The sequence below is a fragment of the Hypomesus nipponensis genome, chromosome 15, assembly GCF_054491055.1.
Source record: "Hypomesus nipponensis isolate SF chromosome 15, ASM5449105v1, whole genome shotgun sequence".
NCBI lineage: Eukaryota > Metazoa > Chordata > Actinopteri > Osmeriformes > Osmeridae > Hypomesus > Hypomesus nipponensis.
Window position 1 is genome coordinate 18430901 of NC_140375.1, and position 24920 is coordinate 18455820.

At 46.2% G+C, this 24920-nt stretch overlaps 2 protein-coding genes across 8 annotated transcripts; one reads left to right on the forward strand and one right to left on the reverse strand.

The window, feature by feature from the left end:
* The first annotated feature begins 296 nt into the window (after positions 1 to 296).
* On the forward strand, positions 297 to 14501 carry olfcr1 (olfactory receptor C family, r1). Of its 2 annotated transcripts, XM_084673598.1 has the most exons (12): positions 297 to 706; positions 1453 to 1762; positions 3724 to 3947; positions 4712 to 4812; positions 5052 to 5231; positions 5470 to 5658; positions 5739 to 6224; positions 6310 to 6519; positions 6761 to 6884; positions 12910 to 13103; positions 13209 to 13490; positions 13579 to 14501. In XM_084673598.1, the coding sequence occupies exons 2-12, from the start codon at positions 1485 to 1487 to the stop codon at positions 14002 to 14004; spliced, it is 2694 nt and encodes an 897-aa protein (XP_084529724.1). In that variant the 5' UTR covers positions 297 to 706; positions 1453 to 1484; the 3' UTR covers positions 14005 to 14501. The 2 variants fall into 2 exon arrangements, with proteins under 2 accessions (XP_084529724.1, XP_084529725.1); XM_084673599.1 differs by lacking the exons at positions 297 to 706; positions 1453 to 1762 and adding an exon at positions 2418 to 2523.
* A 1151-nt stretch (positions 14502 to 15652) lies between these two features.
* On the reverse strand, positions 15653 to 20873 carry LOC146257933 (extracellular calcium-sensing receptor-like). Of its 6 annotated transcripts, none has more exons than XM_084673600.1 (9): positions 20656 to 20873; positions 19853 to 20147; positions 19567 to 19653; positions 18858 to 19127; positions 17936 to 18142; positions 17487 to 17747; positions 17076 to 17303; positions 16861 to 16984; positions 15653 to 16582 (listed from the first exon to the last, which is right to left on the reverse strand). In XM_084673600.1, exons 1-9 carry the CDS (start codon positions 20871 to 20873, stop codon positions 15669 to 15671), a joined length of 2604 nt encoding a protein of 867 aa, XP_084529726.1. In that variant the 3' UTR covers positions 15653 to 15668. The 6 variants fall into 6 exon arrangements, with proteins under 6 accessions (XP_084529726.1, XP_084529727.1, XP_084529729.1 ...); XM_084673601.1 differs by having other exon boundaries at positions 16861 to 16975; positions 20656 to 20765; XM_084673603.1 differs by lacking the exon at positions 20656 to 20873 and having other exon boundaries at positions 15653 to 16571; positions 16877 to 16984; positions 19853 to 20128.
* Positions 20874 to 24920: the final 4047 nt, after the last annotated feature.

Genomic DNA, 24920 nt, shown 5'->3' on the forward strand with positions numbered 1-24920 from the left:
TAGTTGATGATAGAAAGCAAAATAATAAACTATTTTCCTGTGAAAACAACACAAATATTTTCTGTTGTTTTTGCATGTAATGGCCTTTGTTCCCACACACACTATTAGAGACCTTTTTTATTAGAAATTGTGTTAATTTACTTCACATTGCATGAGGTGTCTAATTCCCTTTCCTATAGGCCTATGATTGCTTAATTATCATTGTCAATATTACGCTTCAATAAAATATATTCTGGAACCTCATTTGTAGTCAGAATCTTTCTTGGAATTGAAAAATGCATCCAAGCGGAATCCTGCCCAACATGGTTGGTTCAGTTCACTCAGACTATGTGATTGTTCAATCAATCAGAGGTTTTAGCCAAAATTTGACAGGTTTGGTGAATTTGGTCTTCGGGTGTAGAAGGAAAGGCAGTATCCATCTATGAAGTGATGTCAGTCTAGATTCTGGTGTTTATCTGTATTCATCAGTCAACTGAGTGGAAAGAGCAGCACCAGATGAAATATAACTCAAAAATGATTAATAGACCCAAGACATGGGAATAGTGTGCGGCATTTTTAAAGTGAATACAAAGAATGAGATGAGAACCTACCGCTGGTACAGAATACCAAGGCGATGAATACAAAAGGCAGTAAATGTTGCCTTTACGGCCGTGCAATACAAGAATCAGCATCGATCAATACATGAAGAAACCGTGGAAATGATAAGGTAAGATAATACAAGAGTAGGATGAACATATAACAATTCAAATCTCTTCCATTCGAGACAAAGACCAATCAGTGGTCGACAGCCTCCAAAACTCTCCAGACTAAAATGAAGGATGACTGGGTTTGTGAGGCCTTCTCTGCGGCCAGGTAACCATGACGCAGCAGAAACACAACAACAGCCCAACGCTCTCTTTGGAGCTGTTTATTCACACCATTTCAGTAATTGCTTGTGTGTGATGTCCCAGAGGTTTTAGGCTGCATTGGCCATGACACGCTCATATCACACACACACACAACCTCCTCCCTGTGTTGTTGCTTCTCGCTGTGTGTGGATAATGGGATCTAATTGCTTGTGAAATTAGTAATAATGGAGATGAAAACTGGCACACCTGCGGTCTGAGCCCCTCAGCTCTCAACACTAGAGGGAATGACAGACAGACAGACTCACACACACACACACTCACGCACACACACACACACACTCATACACATGCTTTGAACCCCTGCACCCATCCTCAACTCCTATTATCTCTCTTACTCAACCGAAACATGTTTCAATTGCTGTAAGGTGCAAAACAAAAAACATGGTCGAAAAACATATTTTTTTGGTTTGTTCCAACTCTTCAACACTCATCACGCCAGCTCTCTCCAGGGAGAGGTGTTTTTGAGGGGCTTCTGTTTCAATAACTTGTTTTGTCCTTTGCAGACACTATGGTCATTATAAAACCACAATCTTGCCCTTGACAGGAACTCATATCCATGCCTGTCCTGCACAGTCCATGTTCCTGTCCTGGTTCATCTCTGGGCGTCAGAACTCAGCCATGCCCCTGCTGCTGCTGTGGGCAGTGGGCAGGGATGTGGGGGGCAGAGGGGGTTGGGGGCTGGAGGGGGCCCTGGCCACCGTGTGCTCGCGGTGGGACCAGTCGGAGACACTGGATCACTGGAGCCTCTCCCAGGATGGGGACGTGCTGATTGGTGGGCTCTTCCCTTTCCACAACCAGCCTCCTGCCCCAGACCTGCGCTTCACTACACCCCTGGACCTCCAACCCTGTGCCAGGTAAATATCACATCATGTTTATTGTTCAATGTTTGTTTTAAAGGAAATGTATTATTCTGATTGTTCTGGATACTTTGTTTTAAAGGCATCTATTTATTGGTTAACACTGTACACAAAAGTTTTCATGTAGTACAATTTTATTAACGAGTTTTGCTCAAATTGGGCACCTGTTCATTTCTGTTTGGCGCCTTACATTTGAGTATTGACTCATGAATAAATACTTAAAGCAAGGTTGAAAAAGTAATGTATATACAGTTTATAAATAACCCTCACCCTATATGTGTAGGACTTTACTTGCATTATTGTTCTTTTCTTAATTTCCTGAATGTCACATGATGAATCACTTTATTGAAACAAAACGAAATATTTAATAAATGTGACATGTTACAATTGTGTAGCTAAGTATATTAATGATATCCTTAGCAGTTAAATCAGAAAGAAACAACTGCTGCTGTCTCGACTGCTGTTTCAAAAGGAATTAAGTTCTTGATAATGTTCTGTAATTTATAATTTACTCTGTTATCTGTCATTCTAAAACTGGTTGTTCCCATCCTTGATTGTGATTGGCTATATCGCGTTCTATGCCGTTGTAAATCCAGCATAACCTTACAGGTTGTCCTCATAACATTCTTTAACATTCCTTATAACTGCGCATCGAATATTTTTTTTTTAAACACGGCAACGGTGTCCATAAGGCTGTTGCGTAGCAACGATTTATTTAGGAACTATAGGCCCTACTTTGTAGTGGCGGAAGAATGACGGTTTGTTATTAAACTATTTTGTTTATAATTGTTTTTATTTATGAAACCATATCAAATTTGTCGTAACTGTTTTAAAAAGCAATAAGCCCAGCGAGCCCGTGTTTTGCGCTGATTTTAGAACAGGGAAGGGGTTTTTTCTAGCCTGACATTGTCATAGGGCCTACTCATAATTCTAGTCAGAATATGAGTCTGATAACACTCCGTTGGGCTGTGACTATGGGGCATTTTTCAACCGAACTCGTAAAACAAATGCTTCTTCGCTCAATTGGATAGACCTACAACCAATCATAGTAACGTAATATGTTGTTTGTTGAAAACGAATTCAACCCAGGCGCTTTTTCTTGACGTTGTTGATTACGTTACTGTTGATCATCTGTCCATCTCCGTATAAAGCCCGCCCTGGCAATTTCATTGGTCCGCCCAGCTCCTGGTTTTATAGTTTGTACCCAATACGAGCCCCTCCAGACCCAACTTCCCGACCAAATTTTTGTTGTGGACGGGGCTAAATTGGTCTGGAAGCCAGGCTCGGGGTTTTCGGCACTCCGCTTCGCGTCGTGCTTAACAACTCCCCTTACCTGTTCTAAAATCAGCGCAAAACACGGCCTCTTGGGGCTTATTGCTTAAGTAGAAAACCTTGTAAAAGCTATGAAAGTAGCCGACATTAATTTGTATTGTTACTGATTTTATATATTTAGGTGTTTAAGTAAATATATTGGTATTGCTGTCACAGTGTGATACATTTGTTAATTTAGATTGATAAATTATGAGGATTTCTTACAAGAATCACTCTAATTTCTTTAATTTGAAAAGTTGTGTTCATGGAATAATTAAGCGATAACACGAACTCGCCGGGTTTATTGCTTTTCTAAAACTGTTACTACAAATATTTGATATGGTTTTATAAATAAAAACAATTAGAAACAAAATAGTTTAATAATAAACCGTCATTCTTCCGCCACTACAAAGTATAGTTCCTACATAAATCGTTGCCACGCAACAGCCAGATGGACACCTTTGCGGTGTTTTTTTATTTGAAATATTCGAGGATGGGAACAACCAGTTTTAGAATACTGCATAACTCTCAATAGAGCTGCACATCTCAACGTTTGGCTTCTTATTGTATCACCGTACAGACGATTACACATCTTGATTGTCCCGCGTCACTTTTTTCTGTCCGTGTTGTTGCACCCATGGTTTCAGTTTCCAGGCGCAACCGCTGAAATGGGCACACGCCATGGTGTTTGCAGTGGATGAGATTAACCGGGATCCCTTCCTACTACCCGGGCTGCGTCTGGGCTACCGTATCCTAGACAGCTGTGGCATGCACCCCTGGGGCCTCCGAGGGGCGCTGTCTCTGGTGGCAGGGGGGAGCCCGCAGTGTGAACTCTCTTCGCCGCTTCCAGGAGCTGCTGGAAAACCTGCAGGTACAGAATTGATTGGAAAAGCTTGTTGCCAGTCGGTCGATGTGTTATATAATGAGAGAGTAGAGAACCCTTTTTTCTTCAAACACGTCAAGTCATTGTGGAGATCAAAGAGCTGTTGATAATTATTGAAGGTATACAGATTGTTTCTGAAGTGTGTCACTAAAACATGTTGATCTTGCTTATCCTGTGTGTTGAAAGTACCTAAAGAGTATTGAAGCAATTAACTAGGAGAGGGTGTGGTATATTTCCAAATAAAGCATGGGTTGTTCTGCGGTCATAGCACACCTGCACAACCCATGGGTTATTAGGTGTTACACCATGGTCTGGGTGAATACTTGATTTTGATTGGCAAGTGTAGTTCAAGTGTCTGTTCACTATTCTAAATTAATGCGCTGGCTCTAAAATGAGTTACCATAGTAACAGACAAAGCCTCAGTTTTCAATTTGTTCAAACAAAACATTTTACATTTCAAACCAGGCTTGTTACTTTAGTTTTAATCTGTACGTGGTGCCATGATCAATATCAATTCTTGTCATTGCACGCCTATAAAATAATTCCTGGCTATCATGCACAGCAAATTTAAGCTTGTCTACGAAGCTACCATGGAGCAAGGCAGAGGGCAACCAGACAATATAGTTTTTCCTTGTCTTTCCTTGAGTTTTAGATGGAATTCAATTGAAATAGTATGTGAAGTCCTCCTCTGTGACATTGCTTGTAAAAAGGGCTGTAAAAATGAAGTTTAATTTGATTTGACTCCTCTCTAGATGGGCGACCTGGAGACTCTGTTTCACTGGTCATCGGCGATGCCTCGTCCACTCAGAGTATGATCCTCTCCAGCACTCTGGGGCCTCTCTCTGTGCCTGTGGTGAGGACACACACTCACACACACTCTGGAGAATAGCCCTGTGATTCACACATGTACATCACATACCTTAATACATAAATGTTTAACAGATAGTCCAGGGCAGCATCTAAAACTGACTTATCCTATTGTGTTCTACTGTATACAAAAAATACTAATTGTTTCTAAACTATTGTTTGACAGTGATCTACTGTAATCAGGTAAAAATAAATTGATGTTACTAACTAGATTATTTCCTCCAGATCAGCTACCAGGCCAGCTGCCCCTGTCTCAGCGACAGAAGTCGGTACCCCAACTTCTTCAGAACCATCCCCAGTGACGTGTACCAGGCCCGGACCATGGCCCGGCTCGCTCAGCGCTTTAGCTGGTCCTGGGTCGGGGCCGTCGCTGTGGACAATGACTACGGCCGTCTGGGAATTCAGGTTTGTCTCGCTAGGGGAGTAGGGCAAGAATTTTGACTTGAGATGTTTCTTTTCTGGTCATCTGCATTAGTCAGTTGAAAAGAGCAATATTCCGATTATTTGTCTATGGTCTTTTTATGTGATCATTCTACTGAGATTTAATTGTAATTTTTTACTTGTGTGTAAGACTTGCAGAGTGCTGAATGTAACCACCATGACTTTACTATCCGTCTGTCAACCCTTCACTGGCATGCTCCAGGTGTTCCAGGAGGAGGTCCAGGGGACAGGGGTGTGTCTGGCGTTCTTCGAGACCTTCACCAGGGCGACTCTGGCAAGGGACATGGAGCGGGCTGCTGGTACCATCCAGGCCTCCTCTGCTCGCGTCATCCTGGTGTTTGCCTGGTACACTGACGCCAGAGCCCTTCTCCTGGAGCTGGCCAAGAGAAATGTGAGATTATACCGCTGGATCCAATTTCGCTGTGCCATCAGGGTACTGCCACCTACCACTGTCTGTGTTGTGTGTTGCAGGTGACTGACAGACAGTTTCTTGCCAGCGAGGCCTGGAGCACCAGTACAGAGCTGCTCCAAAACCCCGCCCTCTTCAAGGTTGCGCGCGGTGTTCTGGGCGTGGCTATCGGAAGTGCCCCGATGCCTGGGTTCAGCGCTCACCTGAGGGGTCTGCATCCATCACAGCGTCCTGAAGATTGGCTCCTCAGGGAACTCTGGGAGATGGAGTTTGGTTGCCGCCCTGAGACAGGAAACACAAACAGCACCTCACCTCCTCCAGCCCCCACTGCCCCCCTCCTGCCCCCCTGCAGCGGAGCAGAGACTCTGTGGGGGGTAGAGAGCTCCTTCACCGACACCTCTCAGTTGATGACCAGTTATAGTGTGTACCTGGCTGTGTACGCTGCAGCCCACGCCCTGCACAGCCTGCTTTCCTGCCCCAACAGAGACACCCCCTCCTGGGGCAACAACCCAGCCTGCTCCACTCCCCACAACCTCTCCCCTGCGGAGGTGAGCCAAATGCATTTCAGGAACCCAAGTGCATATGAATTCTTCCAAATAGTACATTCTCTATTTAGGCTTTGCTTTGCATTAGCTGTTGCAGCATCTGAAACGGGTGAACTTCACCTCTCCTCTCGGGGACGAGTTCTACTTCCGGGGCGCTGATATCCCTGCAGCCTACGACCTGGTGAACTGGTGGCCCACCAACAAGGGCTCCCTCAAACTGGCCACCATTGGCCAAGTCAAAGGGTCGGATCTCCGCATTGATGAATCAGCCATCCAGTGGATCACAGGATCAAATGAGGTAAAAGCAAAGTATAACCTGATTAGGTATTTAGAATTTGATCAAATACATATTTACATATATACTTATACCTGGTATAAGCAGTCATGAAGTAACAGTACGGGTGCAATAATCAGATCGTGAGCCCAATATCGCGATATGTATCGTATCGTGAGCCCAGCATCGTGACACATATCAAATCGTGAGTTGAGTGTAGGTAGCAGCACTGTGTCTGTCGTTTTCATTGTCTTTAACGTTGCAGCCCCCCAAGTCAGTGTGCAGTGAGAGCTGCCCTCCTGGCACCCGATTGGCCAACAGGAAGGGGCAGCCAGTCTGCTGCTTCGACTGCATCCCCTGTTCTGACGGGGAGGTCAGCAACCACACTGGTGAGAATCAACACTACTTTACTGACTGAAACATTGATGTTTACTTCCATGACAAGTAATTCTTGTCACATTTCTCTTTAGGATTCCTCCGTAAGGAGGAAACCTATTGTTATTGGTGGTTTTATTATTAGGATTCCTCCGTAAGGAGGAAACCTATTGTTATTGGTGGTTTTATTATTTGTAATTCTTGTACCATGGGAGTCAATGGCAGCCCCTAGACCCCATCGACAACTTTTTGTGAAATTTGGCACACTCATTAAGGACAGTTTCTTCTATACCTACACCAAGTTTCATGTCTCCCATTAGACCACTCTAGCGCCACCAATGGGTCAAAGTTGGACTTGTGTTTACACACGCAACTTTTGAACCGTATGACTCATTTTCAAAAATGAGGTACCATTGGATTCCCTGGATCAAGCCGAGTTCAACGCACACCATGGCGTTAATTTCCGGTTATATAGATTTCCCGCCATTTCCGGTTTTATCAAAAACCTTTGAAAGCCTACTCCTCCTACAATTTTTGTCATATCTTCTTCAAAATCACCAGAGATGATCTTCAGACCAAGCCTCACAAAAGTTATCAAAGGAATTTTGATCCTCATAACCGTCTGTCCGGTACAGCCAATCAAATTCATCAGAAAAGCCGCAAAACAGGATGTGAAGTCATGTCTCAGCAAATCTTTGAGATATCAACACTAAACTTGGTAGATCGGAGGAAGACACTACAACATGTTACCATGTGCAAAGGCAAATTCATATCTCAAAAAATGATTGATATAAAGCAAATTGAACTTATCGCTAACGCTAAAATTATGCTTTACACATCAGCCATTCAAAAACTGATACTCTGATTCAATCACAAGTTCATATGAAAACTCTTGAGAATGTTCATAACACAAATCTGTGAAAAAGTTGACTGTAAGATGAAAGGTCGATTTTTGGTGAATATTTGAAACATGCTTGCTTGGCTAATTTCTAGGCAAATTTCCAATGAATGTCTCCCTTGCTCCTCCCCGCGCGTGCTCCAAAATCTCACACACACTCAGCCTTCCCTTGACACACGCGCGGCCAAGACGCACACGCAACATTTCAGGAGAGTGTGGGCTGACCAAGCCCCCACTCATTCCTTGGTCTTTAGCAAAGGCCCATGTGGCTCTTGATGGTATTGCATTTCCGATTTTGTATGCAATGGTAAAAAGGTCTCAAATCCTGAAACATTGATAGTGTAGGCCGAGAAACACTTTAACAAAAGCCCATGTGGATCTTGTTGGTATTGCATTTCCGATTTTGTATGCAATGGTAAAAAGTTATAAAAATCCTGAAACATTGATAGTATAGACCAAGAGTAACTACCACACCACAAATGGCCCACCATTACCCATAGGTGGCGCTACAGGCCACGCCAAAAAGCACAAATATACAAGGCTTTCTGGAATGGATAGGCTCACCAAGCCCCCTCCCTTCACTTATTGGCTTGAAAAAAAGGCCCATGTGGCTCTTGATGGTATTGCATTTCCGATTTTGTATGCAATGGTAAAAAGGTCTCAAAATCCTGAAACATAGATAGTATAGGCAAAGAAACACTTTAACAAAAAGCCCATGTGGATCTTGTTGGTATTGCTTTTCCGATTTTGTATACAATGGTAAAAAGTTATAAAAATCCTGAAACATTGATAGTATAGACCAAGAGTAACTACCACACCACAAATGGCCCACTATTACCCATAGGTCTTCCCTTGACACACGCGCGGGCTTGGCAAGACGCACACGCAACATTTCAGGAGAGTGTTCCTTGGTCTTTTGCAAAGGCCATGTGGATCTTGATGGTATTGCATTTCAGATTTTGTTTGCCATGGTAAAAAGTTATCCAAATCCTGAAACATTGATAGTAAAGGCCAAGAGTAACAACAACACTTTAACAAAAGCCCATGTGGATCTTGTTGGTATTGCATTTCCGATTTTGTATGCAATGGTAAAAAGTTAAAAACATCCTGAAACATTGATAGTATAGGCCAAGAGTAACTACCACACCACAAATGGCCCACCATTACCAATAGGTGTCGCTACAGGCCACGCCCTAAAGCACAAAGCACTTCACTTCTTGTGAAGATTAAAGCGCTTCACTTCTTGGCTTGAAATAAAGGCCCTTGTGGATGTTGATGTTATTGCATTTCAGATTTGGTATCCCATTGGAAATTCTGCAGCATTGATTTTTCTATACAGTTACAATTTGTCAAGAATATACATTTTTCAATGGTTCGCAATGCTTTACACGTAAGCCAGTCAAACAAGTTCATATGAAGACTCTTGAGAATGTTTAGTACACAAATCTGAGAAAAAGTTGACTCTAAGATGAAAGGTCGATTTTTGGTGAATCTTTGAAACATGCATGCTTGGCTAATTTCTAGGGAAATTTACAATGAAATGTGTCCCCTGCTCCTCCCCGCGCATGCTCCAAATTCTCAGACACTCATTCTTCCCTTGACACGCGCGGGCTTGGCAAGACACACACGCAACATATCAGGACTGTGTGGGCTGACCAAGCCCCCACTCATTCCTTGAATATCAGCATAGGCCCTTGAGGACCTTGGTGTCATTGCATTTCCTACTTTGTATGCAATAGTAAAAAGGTCTCCAAATCCTGACACATTGACAGTACAGGCCAAGAGTAACTACCACACTTTACCCAAAGCCCATGTGGATCCTGTTGGTATTGCATTTCCGATTTTATATGCAATGGTAAAAAGTTTTTAAAATCCTGAAACATTAATAGTATAGGCCAAGAGTAACTACCACACCAGAAATGGTCCACCATTACCCATAGGTGGCGCTACAGGCCACGCCTTAATGCATAAAGATACAAGGCTTTCTGGAATGGATAAGCTCACCAAGCCCCCTTCCTTCACTTACTGGCTTGAAATAAAGGCCCTTGTGGATCTTGATGGTATTGCATTTCAGATTTGGTATGCCATTGGTAATTCTGCAGCATACATTTTTCTATACAGTTACAATTTGTCAAAAATAAACATTTTTCAATGGTTCGCAGTGTTTGGAGGAATCCACCATTACTGCTTGCAGTTATATTTTGTAATTCTTGTACCATGGGAGTCAATGGCAGCCCCTAGACCCCATCGACAACTTTTTGTGAAATTTGGCACACTCATTAAGGACAGTTTCTTCTATACCTACACCAAGTTTCATGTCTCCCATTAGACCACTCTAGCGCCACCAATGGGTCAAAGTTGGACTTGTGTTTACACACGCAACTTTTGAACCGTATGACTCATTTTCAAAAATGAGGTACCATTGGATTCCGTGGATCAAGCCGAGTTCAACGCACACCATGGCGTTAATTTCCGGTTATATAGATTTCCCGCCATTTCCGGTTTTATCAAAAACCTTTGAAAGCCTACTCCTCCTACAATTTTTGTCATATCTTCTTCAAAATCACCAGAGATGATCTTCAGACCAAGCCTCACAAAAGTTATCGAAGGAATTTTGATCCTCATAACCGTCTGTCCGGTACAGCCAATCAAATTCATCAGAAAAGCCGCCAAACAGGATGTGAAGTCATGTCTCAGCAAATCTTTGAGATATCAACACTAAACTTGGTAGATCGGAGGAAGACACTACAACATGTTACCATGTGCAAAAGCAAATTCATATCTCAAAAAATGATTGATATAAAGCAAATTGAACTTATCGCTAACGCTAAAATAATGCTTTACACATCAGCCAGTCAAAAACTGATACTCTGATTCAATCACAAGTTCATATGAAGACTCTTGAGAATGTTCATAACACAAATCTGTGAAAAAGTTGACTGTAAGATGAAAGGTCGATTTTTGGTGAATATTTGAAACATGCTTGCTTGGCTAATTTCTAGGCAAATTTCCAATGAATGTCTCCCCTGCTCCTCCCCGCGCGTGCTCCAAAATCTCACACACACTCAGCCTTCCCTTGACACACGCGCGGCCAAGACGCACACGCAACATTTCAGGAGAGTGTGGGCTGACCAAGCCCCCACTCATTCCTTGGTCTTTAGCAAAGGCCCATGTGGCTCTTGATGGTATTGCATTTCCGATTTTGTATGCAATGGTAAAAAGGTCTCAAATCCTGAAACATTGATAGTGTAGGCCGAGAAACACTTTAACAAAAGCCCATGTGGATCTTGTTGGTATTGCATTTCCGATTTTGTATGCAATGGTAAAAAGTTATAAAAATCCTGAAACATTGATAGTATAGACCAAGAGTAACTACCACACCACAAATGGCCCACCATTACCCATAGGTGGCGCTACAGGCCACGCCAAAAAGCACAAATATACAAGGCTTTCTGGAATGGATAGGCTCACCAAGCCCCCTCCCTTCACTTATTGGCTTGAAAAAAAGGCCCATGTGGCTCTTGATGGTATTGCATTTCCGATTTTGTATGCAATGGTAAAAAGGTCTCAAAATCCTGAAACATAGATAGTATAGGCAAAGAAACACTTTAACAAAAAGCCCATGTGGATCTTGTTGGTATTGCTTTTCCGATTTTGTATACAATGGTAAAAAGTTATAAAAATCCTGAAACATTGATAGTATAGACCAAGAGTAACTACCACACCACAAATGGCCCACTATTACCCATAGGTCTTCCCTTGACACACGCGCGGGCTTGGCAAGACGCACACGCAACATTTCAGGAGAGTGTTCCTTGGTCTTTTGCAAAGGCCATGTGGATCTTGATGGTATTGCATTTCAGATTTTGTTTGCCATGGTAAAAAGTTCTCCAAATCCTGAAACATTGATAGTAAAGGCCAAGAGTAACAACAACACTTTAACAAAAGCCCATGTGGATCTTGTTGGTATTGCATTTCCGATTTTGTATGCAATGGTAAAAAGTTAAAAACATCCTGAAACATTGATAGTATAGGCCAAGAGTAACTACCACACCACAAATGGCCCACCATTACCAATAGGTGTCGCTACAGGCCACGCCCTAAAGCACCAAGCACTTCACTTCTTGTGAAGATTAAAGCGCTTCACTTCTTGGCTTGAAATAAAGGCCCTTGTGGATCTTGATGTTATTGCATTTCAGATTTGGTATCCCATTGGAAATTCTGCAGCATTGATTTTTCTATACAGTTACAATTTGTCAAGAATATACATTTTTCAATGGTTCGCAATGCTTTACACGTAAGCCAGTCAAACAAGTTCATATGAAGACTCTTGAGAATGTTTAGTACACAAATCTGAGAAAAAGTTGACTCTAAGATGAAAGGTCAATTTTTGGTGAATCTTTGAAACATGCATGCTTGGCTAATTTCTAGGGAAATTTAAAATGAAATGTGTCCCCTGCTCCTCCCCGCGCATGCTCCAAATTCTCAGACACTCATTCTTCCCTTGACACGCGCGGGCTTGGCAAGACACACACGCAACATATCAGGACTGTGTGGGCTGACCAAGCCCCCACTCATTCCTTGAATATCAGCATAGGCCCTTGAGGACCTTGGTGTCATTGCATTTCCTACTTTGTATGCAATAGTAAAAAGGTCTCCAAATCCTGACACATTGACAGTACAGGCCAAGAGTAACTACCACACTTTACCCAAAGCCCATGTGGATCCTGTTGGTATTGCATTTTCGATTTTATATGCAGTGGTAAAAAGTTTTTAAAATCCTGAAACATTAATAGTATAGGCCAAGAGTAACTACCACACCACAAATGGCCCACCATTACCCATAGGTGGCGCTACAGGCCACGCCTTAATGCATAAAGATACAAGGCTTTCTGGAATGGATAAGCTCACCAAGCCCCCTTCCTTCACTTACTGGCTTGAAATAAAGGCCCTTGTGGATCTTGATGGTATTGCATTTCAGATTTGGTATGCCATTGGTAATTCTGCAGCATACATTCTTCTATACAGTTACAATTTGTCAAGAATAAACATTGTTCAATGGTTTGCAGTGTTTGGAGGAATCCGCCATTACTGCTTGCAGTTATATTTCTTTCTTTGATTCTCTGTTCGCTGTCCTTCAGGTTCCTTCCAGTGTGAGCGCTGTCCCGAGGAGTTCTGGTCTAACAGCGAGCAGACGGCCTGCATTCTTCGTCAGCTGGAGTTCCTCTCTTTCAACGAAACCATGGGAATCACCCTGACAACGGCGGCCCTGTCTGGTGCTACGGTCACTGTTGGGGTGTTTGTTGTCTTCCTGTACCACAGACACACTCCACTGGTGAGAGCCAATCACATGACTGTAATTCCTTCCATGGAAAATAATTCATTACATCACTTCCTTTCTATCTTTAGTCCTTCAAGTCCACTTTTCTTCTCATTTCAGGTGCGGGCAAACAACTCAGAGCTGAGCTTCCTGCTTCTGCTGTCACTCAAGCTCTGCTTCCTGTGCTCGCTGGTGTTCATTGGTCAGCCGTCTGTGTGGGCGTGTGGGCTCCAGCAGGCTGCGTTTGGGATCAGCTTTGTCCTCTGTCTCTCCTGCCTGCTGGTCAAGACCATCGTGGTCCTGGCAGCGTTCCGGTCTTCCCAGCCCGGCGCTGGAGCTCTGATGAGGAGGTTTGGCCCAAATCAGCAGAGAGGCAGTGTCTGCATGGTTACCTGTGTACAGGTAAAGGCTGCTAAGACAGGGAAAGCCTATAGTGTCTACTAAATGTTCATCTGAGATCAAAGGTTCTGGAACCTTCTGTGTGTTTCAGGTGGTGATCTGTGCAGTGTGGTTGTTCCTGAGTCCTCCCCTGCCTGAACGTGACCTGGGCCTCCAGGGCTCCAAGGTGGTGTTGAAGTGTGCTGCTGTGGGCTCCATGGTGGGCTTCTCCCTGGTCCTGGGGTACATCGGCCTGCTGGCCTCCCTCTGCCTCCTCCTGGCCTTCCTAGCCAGGAAACTCCCAGACAACTTCAACGAGGCCAAGCTCATCACCTTCAGCATGCTGATCTTCTGCACCGTGTGGGTCGCGTTCATCCCAGCTTACGTCAGCTCTCCGGGGAAGTTCACGGTTGCCGTGGAGATCTTTGCCATCCTGGCCTCCAGTTACGGACTTCTGGTCTGCATCTTTGCCCCAAAGTGTTACATCATCCTGCTGAGGCCTGAGAGGAACACCAAGAAACAGATGATGGCCAAATAACAGAAGAGCTGCGCCCATAAATATAATGTACAGTTATAAGACTTTGAGATGGTCAGAGTTATACTCCAAACTCTATTGTTAATAATTTAGATTAATCCACAAGTTCCCTCTAAATTGTTCTGAAATGGACTAAGGTTTACTGACAATGTGACACCAGGAAGAACAGATTAATGGACCAAGAACCAACCTAGTAGAAAAAAGTTTAATTCATAACGGTCTCAAATGCTTTGACCCAGCCTTTGTGTCTTCATCTGCAGTTAAATGAAGTAATACATATGCTGAATTCATGAACAAAATTAAAAACGTTTCTCTGCTGAATAGCTGTGCAGATACACACAAGTATCCCACCTCTCCCCCCACCCCCCACATGTGTATTTGATACCACTAATTAACTTTTTTTCACATTTAATATGGCGTGTAATTCTCTTTTCCCGTATTACATTTTTTTATTAAGTATCATTGTCAATGTTACGGTTGAATAAAAAGCCATTCCTGAAGCTCCTTTGAAGTCTTTCATGTAATTGAAAAATGCATTTATGAGTTATTCATTCATGGTTGAATAATGATGGAAACTTAATCCATATAGATGAGCAATTTATTCAGTTTATTCCTTGTGAAGTCTGAAACATTCATGAGTTTGGCGTTGAGTACATAATCCAACACGGCCTAGACCCTGACAGGTTACATGGATCCAGTAAATCCAACTTGTATGTATTGAAAATTCAATTTAAAAAAAGAAACACACATACCAATACAGCAGTATTTCTCAGTTTTTCAGGTCAAAGGACCACTTGGCCAATAAATAAAAACTTGCGGACCATCTAACTAAATAGTAGGCTATATCCCCGGAACAGCAGGCCTCCAGACCTGGCGCCATACAATCGTTAGCGGAACATGATTTTCTAACGGATAATGTAGGATATTCCGCTAATTATAATTTCCGTTAAGAAAAAAAAAGAAAAAGTTTTGAGACTGCTTAACGATCCGAGTGTTAATCAAGTACGGAGCCAGACGTTGTAAATATTTCTAGCCCAAACCTAGGACATATGGGTTTGATGTGATGCAGATAGGGGTTTCCACACAAAATGTTTGGCCATTATTTGAGCGCAAAATAGTTTTGGGAGATTTATGTAAAATAAACAGCCATTTTTCAATTGGTATAGCCTTGTCTGGTGATGCCATCATCACTCCGGCCCTGCTCCCTTCCATCCTCCCTGACGCGTATCGTTACATTGGGCCGCCAGCTCTAGTTATGAGGCTCCACCCCCTGGCCCCCGCCCCCTGGCCCCGGGCCCGCCCCCAGCCCCCCTGGCCCTGACATCTCTGGTCATCAACATTGTGTCTCTGGTGACTCCACATCCAGCATGGTTGTCCTGGCATGTACCATTTCACACAAAATGTTATCTATTCGGTTATGCTGCAAAAGTGATATCAACTGAGTAGGGAGACCCACTCTGCTCCTGCTGCGTACTGCCAGTAGGAACAGGGTGCAATCTCTAAAGGGGGTTTCTCATGAAGTACCTTCATGCCACACAATTGTATTTTATGCAATTAGCAGACTCTTTTAAAGGGATGAAGGGAATGACGGGTGGAAGAAGGTATTTCATCTAGGCAGAAGAAAATGTTGAGGTAGAAGCAGGGAGGGGTGCAGTGTCCAAAGAGCCTCATGTCTTGGGTGCCGCCCGACCCATGATGGCCTTCTTGGTGTTCCTCTCAGGCCTCAGCAGAATGATGTAACACTTGGGCCCGAACAGCGCCAACAGCAGGCCGTAACTGGAGGCCAGGATGGCGAAGATCTCCACCACGTCGGCGTATTTCCCCGGGGAGCTGACGTAGGCTGGGACAAACGCGACCCACACGGCACAGAAGATCAGCATGCTGAAGGTGATGAGCTTGGCCTCGTTGAAGTTGTCTGGAAGGTTCCGGGCCAGGAAGGCTAGAAGGAAACTCAGGACAGCCAGCAGGGCGATGTATCCCAGCAACGCAGCAAACCCAGCAACAGACCCCACCACACACTCGTACACTATTGTATCGCTGTGGTAGTGGGTGTTCTTATGCGGCATGGGAGACGCCAGCAGCAGCCAGCCCGTGCAGATAGCGGTCTGTACGGACGTAAGAGCCAGCACGGTCCCTCTCTGGTGCCGGGCCCCGAACCACTTCATGATGGTTTCCCCGCCTGGCTTGGAGGCCCGGAAGACCCCCAGAACCACCACGGTCTTCACCAGGATGCAGGAGACACACAGCACAAAGCTGATACCGAACGCCGCGTGTCTCAGCTGGCACGCCCACAGCTTGGGCCGGCCAATGAACAGCAGCGAGCACAGGAAGCAGAGTTTGAGTGACAGCAGGACGAGAAAGCTAAGCTCAGAGTTGTTGGCGCGCACCACGGGCGTGTTCCGGTGGCGGACGAAGATCGCCATGACGCTGGCGGTAAAGACGGCGCCCAGCAGGGAGATGGCAGCCAGGGACATGCCCAGGGGTTCAGAGTAAGACAGAAACTCCTCTGTCTTGGGGATGCACTGGGTTCTCTGTGGGTCGGACCAGTAGTCCTCAGGACACACAGAACACTTGGTGGAGTCTGGGAGAGAGATAGAGAGAGAGAGAGAGAGAGAGAGAGAGAGAGAGAGAGAGAGAGAGAGAGAGAGAGAGAGAGAGAGAGAGAGAGAGAGAGAGAGAGAGAGAGAGAGAGAGAGAGAGAGAGAGAGAGAGACAGACAGAGAGAGAGAGAGAGAGAGAGAGAGAGAGAGAGAGAGAGAGAGGAAAGGGGGGCAGGGGGTGGTAGAGTAGGATGGGGCAGATTTAGTAGTTTGGGCAAAAATTTATAAATATGATGTTCACATGGGACTGTGCCCTCACCGGTGTGGTTGCTGACCTCCCCATCAGAACAGGGGATGCAGTCAAAGCAGCAGACTGGCTGCCCCTTCCTGTTGGCCAATCGGGTGCCAGGAGGGCAGCTCTCACTGCACACTGACTTGGGGGGCTGGAAGGAAAGGAAGAACGTCAAATAATGGGCATCCATAAGTGATGAACAAAGTACTTATCTAGCGTTCTATCGAAACATAACATCTGACCTTTTTGTCTTTGAAATTCCAGAAGATTTTGTCTTCGTGGAGTATTAGCTGTTCCCCAACAGATAGTGACTCATCGACCGCACCCACATTCTGAACCTTCACACTTCCGTCCGGGAGCCACGCCCAGTTCATGATGTCATAGATGGGCAGGGCATCTCCATTCTCGTCGAACAACACTCTGTCCCCAAACCCGGTGGTGAAGTTGACCCTCTCCAGATAGTACACCAACTGGCCACAAGGGGGAGACACAAGAGAAGCACATATAGTTGCAACGAGTGAGATTAGATCCCTGACTAAAGGCACAACACCAGGGTCTGAGAACTTTGTGCTTCCCACCAGTCCTTCAACTGCTGGCAAACCCTTGCCAGACGGCATAGCCACGCTACATTTATAAATGTATGTTTTCCTCACCTGCCAGGGCTCCATGTTGTCCAGGGTGGCACAGCTGCGCTCTGGGAAGGGCCCCTGCCCCGGCACACACTGCAGCAGGCTGTGGAGGGCGTGGGCCAGGGTGTACACAGCCTTGTAGATGTTGTAGTCTGCCCTCAGGTCAGAAACATCCAGATATTGCTGGGCCTGAGCGGCCAGGGCCTCCTGTCCAGAGCACACAGGAACACCCAGCCCAGCAGGCTCAAACCTGCAGCCAAAGACCTCCTCCCAAAACTGCCACACCTGCCAAAGAGATGGAAATTAAAAATGCTGTTTATTAAAAGAAAATCAAGTTTTAAAAAGACTCAAATGTTTTGTGAGGATATTCTCTTGAAATATAGCAAAACATAAGAAACTAGCAGTAAATCGAGTTGAAGTTTGAATGTTTTTTTTGTTGTTGAAAAAATGGACAAATAAAATAAAATCTTTGCCATGCTCTGCCCATGTTGGTTGCTGGGGTGTTTGTCAGGGCGGAGACTTGACAGGAACTCCTTGAGTGCGGGGATCTCTCCACGGCGGATGGCGATGCCCAGCGTGCCCCCCACGTAGGGCATGAGTCTGGGGGTGTGGAGGACAATGGCGTTGGTCCAGGCCTCGCTCGCGATCCACTGCAGACCTGTCACGTTCTGGCTCACCACCTTCATGGTGTGAAAACAGTGAAACTCACTAATCAGGTACGTAATACGCCAACTAATAGATAGCTTTTCGTTGGCGTAGTTGGTAGTGGTCGTGCTTGGCAAGACAGAGGTCGAGAGTTTGAATCCCGTGAGTGGCGATCTATACCTTGGCGACGGAGCGTGGCCACGTTACATACCCGTCACATTCAAACACAGCTGTAATCAGCGCTGCATCAACTGTTAATATCAAACAAGAGCGTCTTTTTGTTGAATATCAGCACGGTTGTGATTGGGTCATAAGTAAGAGGCCGCAGAGAAAATTAAATGTCTGCACCAATGTTATCTTACTGCTTATTTTTGATTATTTAATCATTTGTTTGGCTCGCCAACTCAGCTCGGCAACTGCACTGGACTGTTGCTCATCATCAAAACCTTTTCCTGTGTAATTATACAAAGGCGAGAAGTGCTAGCTACTTTTTATCTTTTTCCATTACTTTCGCACTGTACCTACATGGTAAAATACAGACCGTTCCTTGAAACAAGATACCAAAATACTATTTGAACTTTTCACTTTGTAATCCTCTGCTGTAGTTTCCGTTTGTACGTTTAAAAATATCTGACACTTGGGATGAAAGCATCTGCTAAATTAAGAATATTTAAATGTAAACGAGTCAAACAATCAATTCACCCTATATTGACATTCATTGAATGTAGGCCTACAAGGTGTAATATTCACCTCGTCCAGAAGAGGGAGCATGTATCCCGAGTTGGAGAACACCACCACCACTCTGGCAGTGGAGGCCCTGACTACAGACACGATCCTGCGGTACTCGTCCGGGGCGCTGTGGACTGGCAGCACCTCCTGATAGGCCGGGCAGCCGGCGCGGTCGTGAGCCAGGCCCTGGAGGAAGGAGCGGGCGGCATGGCGACCGTAGTCGTCGTCGCTGACCAGAAGGCCGACCCAGGTCCATCCAAACCGTCTCAGGATCTGTAGCATTGCTCGCACCTGAAGAAGAGCCAGGATGGAATATGTCTTTGTTATTACTAATAAATGAATAAGAAAATAGAAATGTATTAACCCTATTCTCATTATTTTTTAATTTTTATTTAGGAAAATAAATTAGTTCGTTTTTTATTTGTTAGTTTTTTTTTTACCCCAAAATAATTATAATAATTATCATTTAAATGTGCAACTTCAGGGAGTATATTAAGAGATTTGGTAACATTTGTCTGTACAAAGATTTGTTTTTTACAGACAAAACATAATAAATAATGGCTTGATCTCAGTTCATATAATCTGGGCCAGTAGTTCCAAATGTAACAATGTGGTACAAAGCTGCCGATACAGACACATGTTACTGTGTTTCAATTTGATTGAAATTGAGGATTGTTATTTATTAGATATCTTATATTTACTAACACAGTAAAGACTAGTTTGTGGTTACCTGGAAGGCGTCACTGGGGATGGTCCTGAAGAAGGAGGGGTACGCCTGCCGATCACTCAGGCAGGAACAGGTGGCGTAGTAACTCACCTGTGACAGGTGAAGCACACCCACACTTTAGAACATCATGAAACAGACCTGTGGACACAGACCAGCACTTTGAAAAATGTTTATGGCATAAACCTGTGGACACAGACCAGCACTTTAAAACAAACAGAATACAGACTTGTGGACAAAAAGCTTAAATTCATGTACAGTGCTTCCAGTCTGGTGACAGACAGACACTTGCCATGGGCACCCTAAACAGCCCCAGGACACTGGAGACGGCGATGGAGTGAGTCGAGCTTGGATCCCCCACAATCCCCATCACCGGGGGTGACCCTCTGCAGTCCTTGTCCAGTAGAAACTCGTCCTCCGTCCCGCTGGCCAGTGATAGGGCGGCACGGAACGCTACCCCCAGCTGGAGGCAGTTGTCGTAGAGATGGTATCCCAGGGTTACGTTAGGCAGCAGGTGTGGGTTCTTGTTGATCTCCTCAATGGTGAAGGCCATGGTCTGGGCGTATCGGAAACCGGCCACGTCAATCCTGACAGAGAAAAGAGAACCCAGACATGACCCCAGCCTCCCTCAGAGCACCCAGACATGACCCCAGCCTCCCTCAGAGCAGACAGACATGACCCCAGCCTCCCTCAGAGCACCCAGACATGACCCCAGCCTCCCTCAGAGCACCCAGACATGACCCCAGCCTCCCTCAGAGCACCCAGACATGACCCCAGCCTCCCTCAGAGCAGACAGAGAGCAGCACTGTTGAACTAAGTAACATAAATTAAACACATAAAACAAGCCATGTTTTTACACAGTCCATTAATAGATGATCAATCAATAAGTTTGGGACTTCATCATGGCATCAATTTCCAAACTATCAAGTCAGGAAATTAAATTCCATGTTGTATCTGAAATCCTTCCATTCCAGAACCCCTTACTGGTGTGTGTGTCACTTCAGTATGTGTGTGTGTGTGTGTGTCAGGCCAGGGTGTGTGTGTGTGTGTGTGTCAGGTCAGTGTGTGTGTGTGTCAGGTGCAAGAGCCCCTCACCCCTCACAGACAAGCTGCTGTGGCTTGGTGGTGAAAGACAGATCTGGGTAAGTGCTGTAGAAGTGGACCTCAAACAGACCACCCAGAACCACATCTCCCTCCAGGTGCATTCCACTCAGGTTGAAGTGTTCTCTCAGACGGCAGGAGGAAGAGTTGGAGGAGGAGCGCAGCAGAAAGGTGAGACAGAGATAGAGGTAGTGATGCAGGGACACCACCATGACTGCCTTCTGTCTATCCCTCGCTCTCTCCCTTCCTCCCTCAGTTTTATGGAGTGTTGTGTTGGCCTGGGAGGGGGGCTGACGTCATGGCCTCATCTCACAGGAGGGGGGGGAGCGTACCTGGTGTCAGGTGGGCAGGGGAATGCCAGGGAGCAGAGATGGGGGCAGTGGCTTCTTTTTTTTTTAACCAAAATAGGTATTCTTGATGTAGGTCAGTGGCGGAGCATTGGACTGCATAGCCAGTGGTCACAGGTTTGAATCCCCCTAGGGATAAAAGCATAATATGGGAGTCTAATGGACAGACTACTAAGCTCTACTTAATTGTATCCACTAGGTGGCAGTAACATACTACTTCATGTAGATATGGAGCATGCCTCGTCCTACCTACGTGCCTTTCTCATCAAACTTTCCCCTTCTCCTCTCTTACTCTTTCCTCCCCTCCCCTCACTTTCTCCTCTCATTCCCTCCCCTCCACCCCTCTTCTCTTCTCCTCTCTTCCCCTCCCCTCCCCTCCTCTCCTCTCCTCTTCTTTCCTCTCCCTCTGGTGGGCTGTTGAAGGTTTGTTCCCCTGAGAGCTTTCAGACAGACAACCATTCCTGGCTGTCTCTCAGACAGTGCCACACTGTTAAACACAGCTTAATCACCAACACAGCAAACATTCAATCATACAGCCACCATTACAGATATTAATAATTCAGATAGCAAAGATTGTAAATATATTTGGAAGAAAGAGGATATGTGTATTTTCATGATCTAAGTTTAAAGTCTGTTAACTGTTTTCGCCCACAATACCAATACTTACTAATCCAACCATTTTACAATTTATTTGTTGAGACAGTATGCTGTGAAGACGGCAGAGCATGCCACTGGCAGACTCTAACGCAACAGTTAAAAAGCATAAAATGTTCAAAACCCCTGGGTATTGTCTGACTGTTTTGCAGTGTTCTGATTGATTCTCTGTTTCTCTCTTTCCTACTCTAGTTCTCTCTCCTTCTCTGTGTCTCTCTCTTCTCTGGGGAAGGGTCATTCCCCCCTCTGGAAGAGCGCTCTTTGAATAGATGTCAAAAACGACCTGTTGGTCAGGTTATTTCCTCCACTGACTGTCCCCTCCTCAGCTGGCCAGCAGGAACGTGTCGGGGATCCAGTGGGTGGCCAGCGAGGCCTGGGTCACGGCCTCCATCTGGTCCTCCGCTCCCTTCCACTCCCTCCTGGAAGGGACACTGGGCTTCTCCTTCCCCGGGGTCCACATCCCTGAGACGTGGGGGCGTGCACCGGTCTGAAAGACGTGAGGGACACCGACACTAGTTGGTGGTAGCCTGGCCGGGACATGGCAGCACCCCCCCTCTCTATGGGCACCTACAGGCGATTGACTGGAAGAAGCCGGGTGGGCCCAATGGAAGGCTCGAACCAACTGCGGGTCCAGGATGCGAGAGCGTGGGATGAGATATTGAAAAACGCAGCAGCCGCCGGACAGTATACGAGGGATCGATCTTGCGAGGAGAAGGGGGCCAAAGCCTGGGGGCACAAGAGACTACAGGACACAGGCTTGACCTGGGAGGTATGGAACACCGGGTGCACCCGGAGGGAGGTGGGAAGTCAGAGACAAACTGCACAGTGTTTGACCAGCCTCTCCACCACAAAAGGTCCCGCAAAGTGCAGTGCCAGCTTCCTAGAATCCAACTTGAGGGGCAGGTCCTTTGCCCGGAGCCATACCCTCTGCCCCAGAGTATAAGTAGGAGCCAGGGTGCGATGCCGATCAGCCTTCCTCTTGGACCGAGCTGCCGCATGGAGCAGGGCGGAGCGGGCGTGCTCCCAAACTCATCAGCAAACAGATGTGCTTGGACGGAGGGAACTGCCACTTCCTCCTCCTGGGGAGGGAACAGTAGAGGTTGATTGCCCAGAGAACAGTGGAAGGGGGAGAGGCCAGAGGAGGCATTGAGCAACGTGTTGTGGGCGTATTCCACCCAGGCGAGATGCGATCTCCAGGAAGATGGATTAGCAGTTGTGATGCAGTGTAGAGCTGCCTCCAGCTCCTGGTTCACCCTCTCCAACTGGCCATTGGTTTGGGGTTGGTACCCAGAGGACATTAGCTCCAATGGCTGTGCAGAAGGTCTTTTAGACGCAGGAGGTGAACTGGGTACCCCAGTCAGACACAATGTCCACCGGGAATCCATGGAGGCGGAACACGTGGGTAACCAGAAGGTCGGCGGTCTTCTTGGATGACGGAAGCTTGGGTAGGGCGATCAGGTGAACTGCTGGGGAGAAGCAGTCTACTACCATGGGGATGGTGGTTCTTCCATTCCATCAGAGGCTGGAAGGCCGGTGACAAAATCCAAGGCGATGTGGTACCAGGGTCCGCCGAGAACTGGTAGAGGGCGTAGGAGACCCGATGGAGGATGGGTAGATGTCTTGCTCCGTGCGCAGGTGGTGCAGGCTGACACAAAGGACCGTATGTCCGCTGTCATGGTGGGCCACCAGAATCGTTGACGTGCTAAGGCCAAGGTACGGGACATGCCTGGGTGGCAGGTAAAGTGAGTAAAGTGCGCCCATTGAAGGACCTGGGTCTGGACTGTATCGAGAACAAAAAGGCGGTTGGGTGGACCGGTACCAGGGTCAGATTGATGCACTTGAGCTTGAGTGACTGACGACTCGATCTCCCACGTAACCCCTGCTACGAGACAGGAGGGAGGTAGAATAGGTTCCTTAGTAGCAACCGGGACGGTAGGTCAAGTGGAACCTTCCAAAGAACAGGGCCCACAGGGCCTGGCGGGAGTTTAGGTGCTTGGTCGTCTGGAGGCAAAGTTCTTGTGATCGGTTCTGACAATGAATGGCTGGTCAGCCCCCTCCAGCCAGTGGCACCACTCCTTTAACGCCAACTTCACAGCACGCAGTTCCGTGCGAAGATGGATGCCTGCAGACAGAGAATCCCGTATGTAAGTCTCCATTGCCTCTGTTTCAGCCCAGATATTATTGAGATATTATATAGTTGAATCCTGGGGAGCGGTGTGCCAGGGAGAAGGTCAATGGCCAGGTCATAAGAGTGGTGGGGGGGCAGGGACAGAGCACTTTGACAGGTCTGGTGGGGTAACGACTGGCGGTGGCTTGAATGGCTCAGGAGGATGTGCGGATCCGAGGCACTGCTGGTAGCAGCACGTGCACCAGGACATGACCTCTCCCGCTACCCAGTCAAAAAGGGGATTGTGGAATCGTAACCACGGGTGGCCTAAAACCAGGGGTGACAGGGGGCAGCCCATGATGAGCAGCTGGATGGACTTGTGGTGGTTGCCAAGGCGAAGCGGACCAGTCCAATGCTCGATGACTGCAATAGGTCCACCGCTTAGCCCCCTGGCGACTATTGGAGGGATGACGGGCTCGCTGTCCACCCCCGGACAGCCCAGCTGTCTGGCCAACTTCCGGTCCATGAAGTTACCCTCCGCTCCCCAATCGATGAGGGCTTGGAGAGGTAGCACTGAGGTGCGCCATGTGAGGGCGGCATAAATCAGGGGTCGAGATCCCGAGTACGTGTCGGCTCGGCCCATCAGCAGTCCAAAAGACACACGGCGTGCTGGCTCCTCCCGAATCAACCCGGTGCATCCAAGTTGCATGGGCTCTGGCTCATTACTGCCCAACCGAGCATGGGTGACCCCGGGGCCCAAGGTGAGTTGGAGCAGCCCGGTCTCTGAGGAGAGGCCGGGCTTGGCTGTGGGCAAGAGGCTCTCTCCCGACAGCGTTCTCTGACTGACTAACAAGAAAAAAAATATTACAGTGTCAATAATCATGTTTAACTGGCAATTAAAACAAATATCAATTTAATCTAATTTCTCCTCCTGGCTGGCTCGCCAAATTATGTAAGGAGCACTTATTATAAGGTAAAGTGAAGTGCTGCCTTTCTAAGGAACTTTTCAAAAAGAAGAGAGAGAAAAATAAATATAGAATAGTTTAATCAGATTATATAGCCGGCATTTATTAAACATCAAATATCAAACAGTATGACCTTGTTTCTCAGTTTCAACCTTCACATAAGTTGAGAAAATAAAGAAAATACAA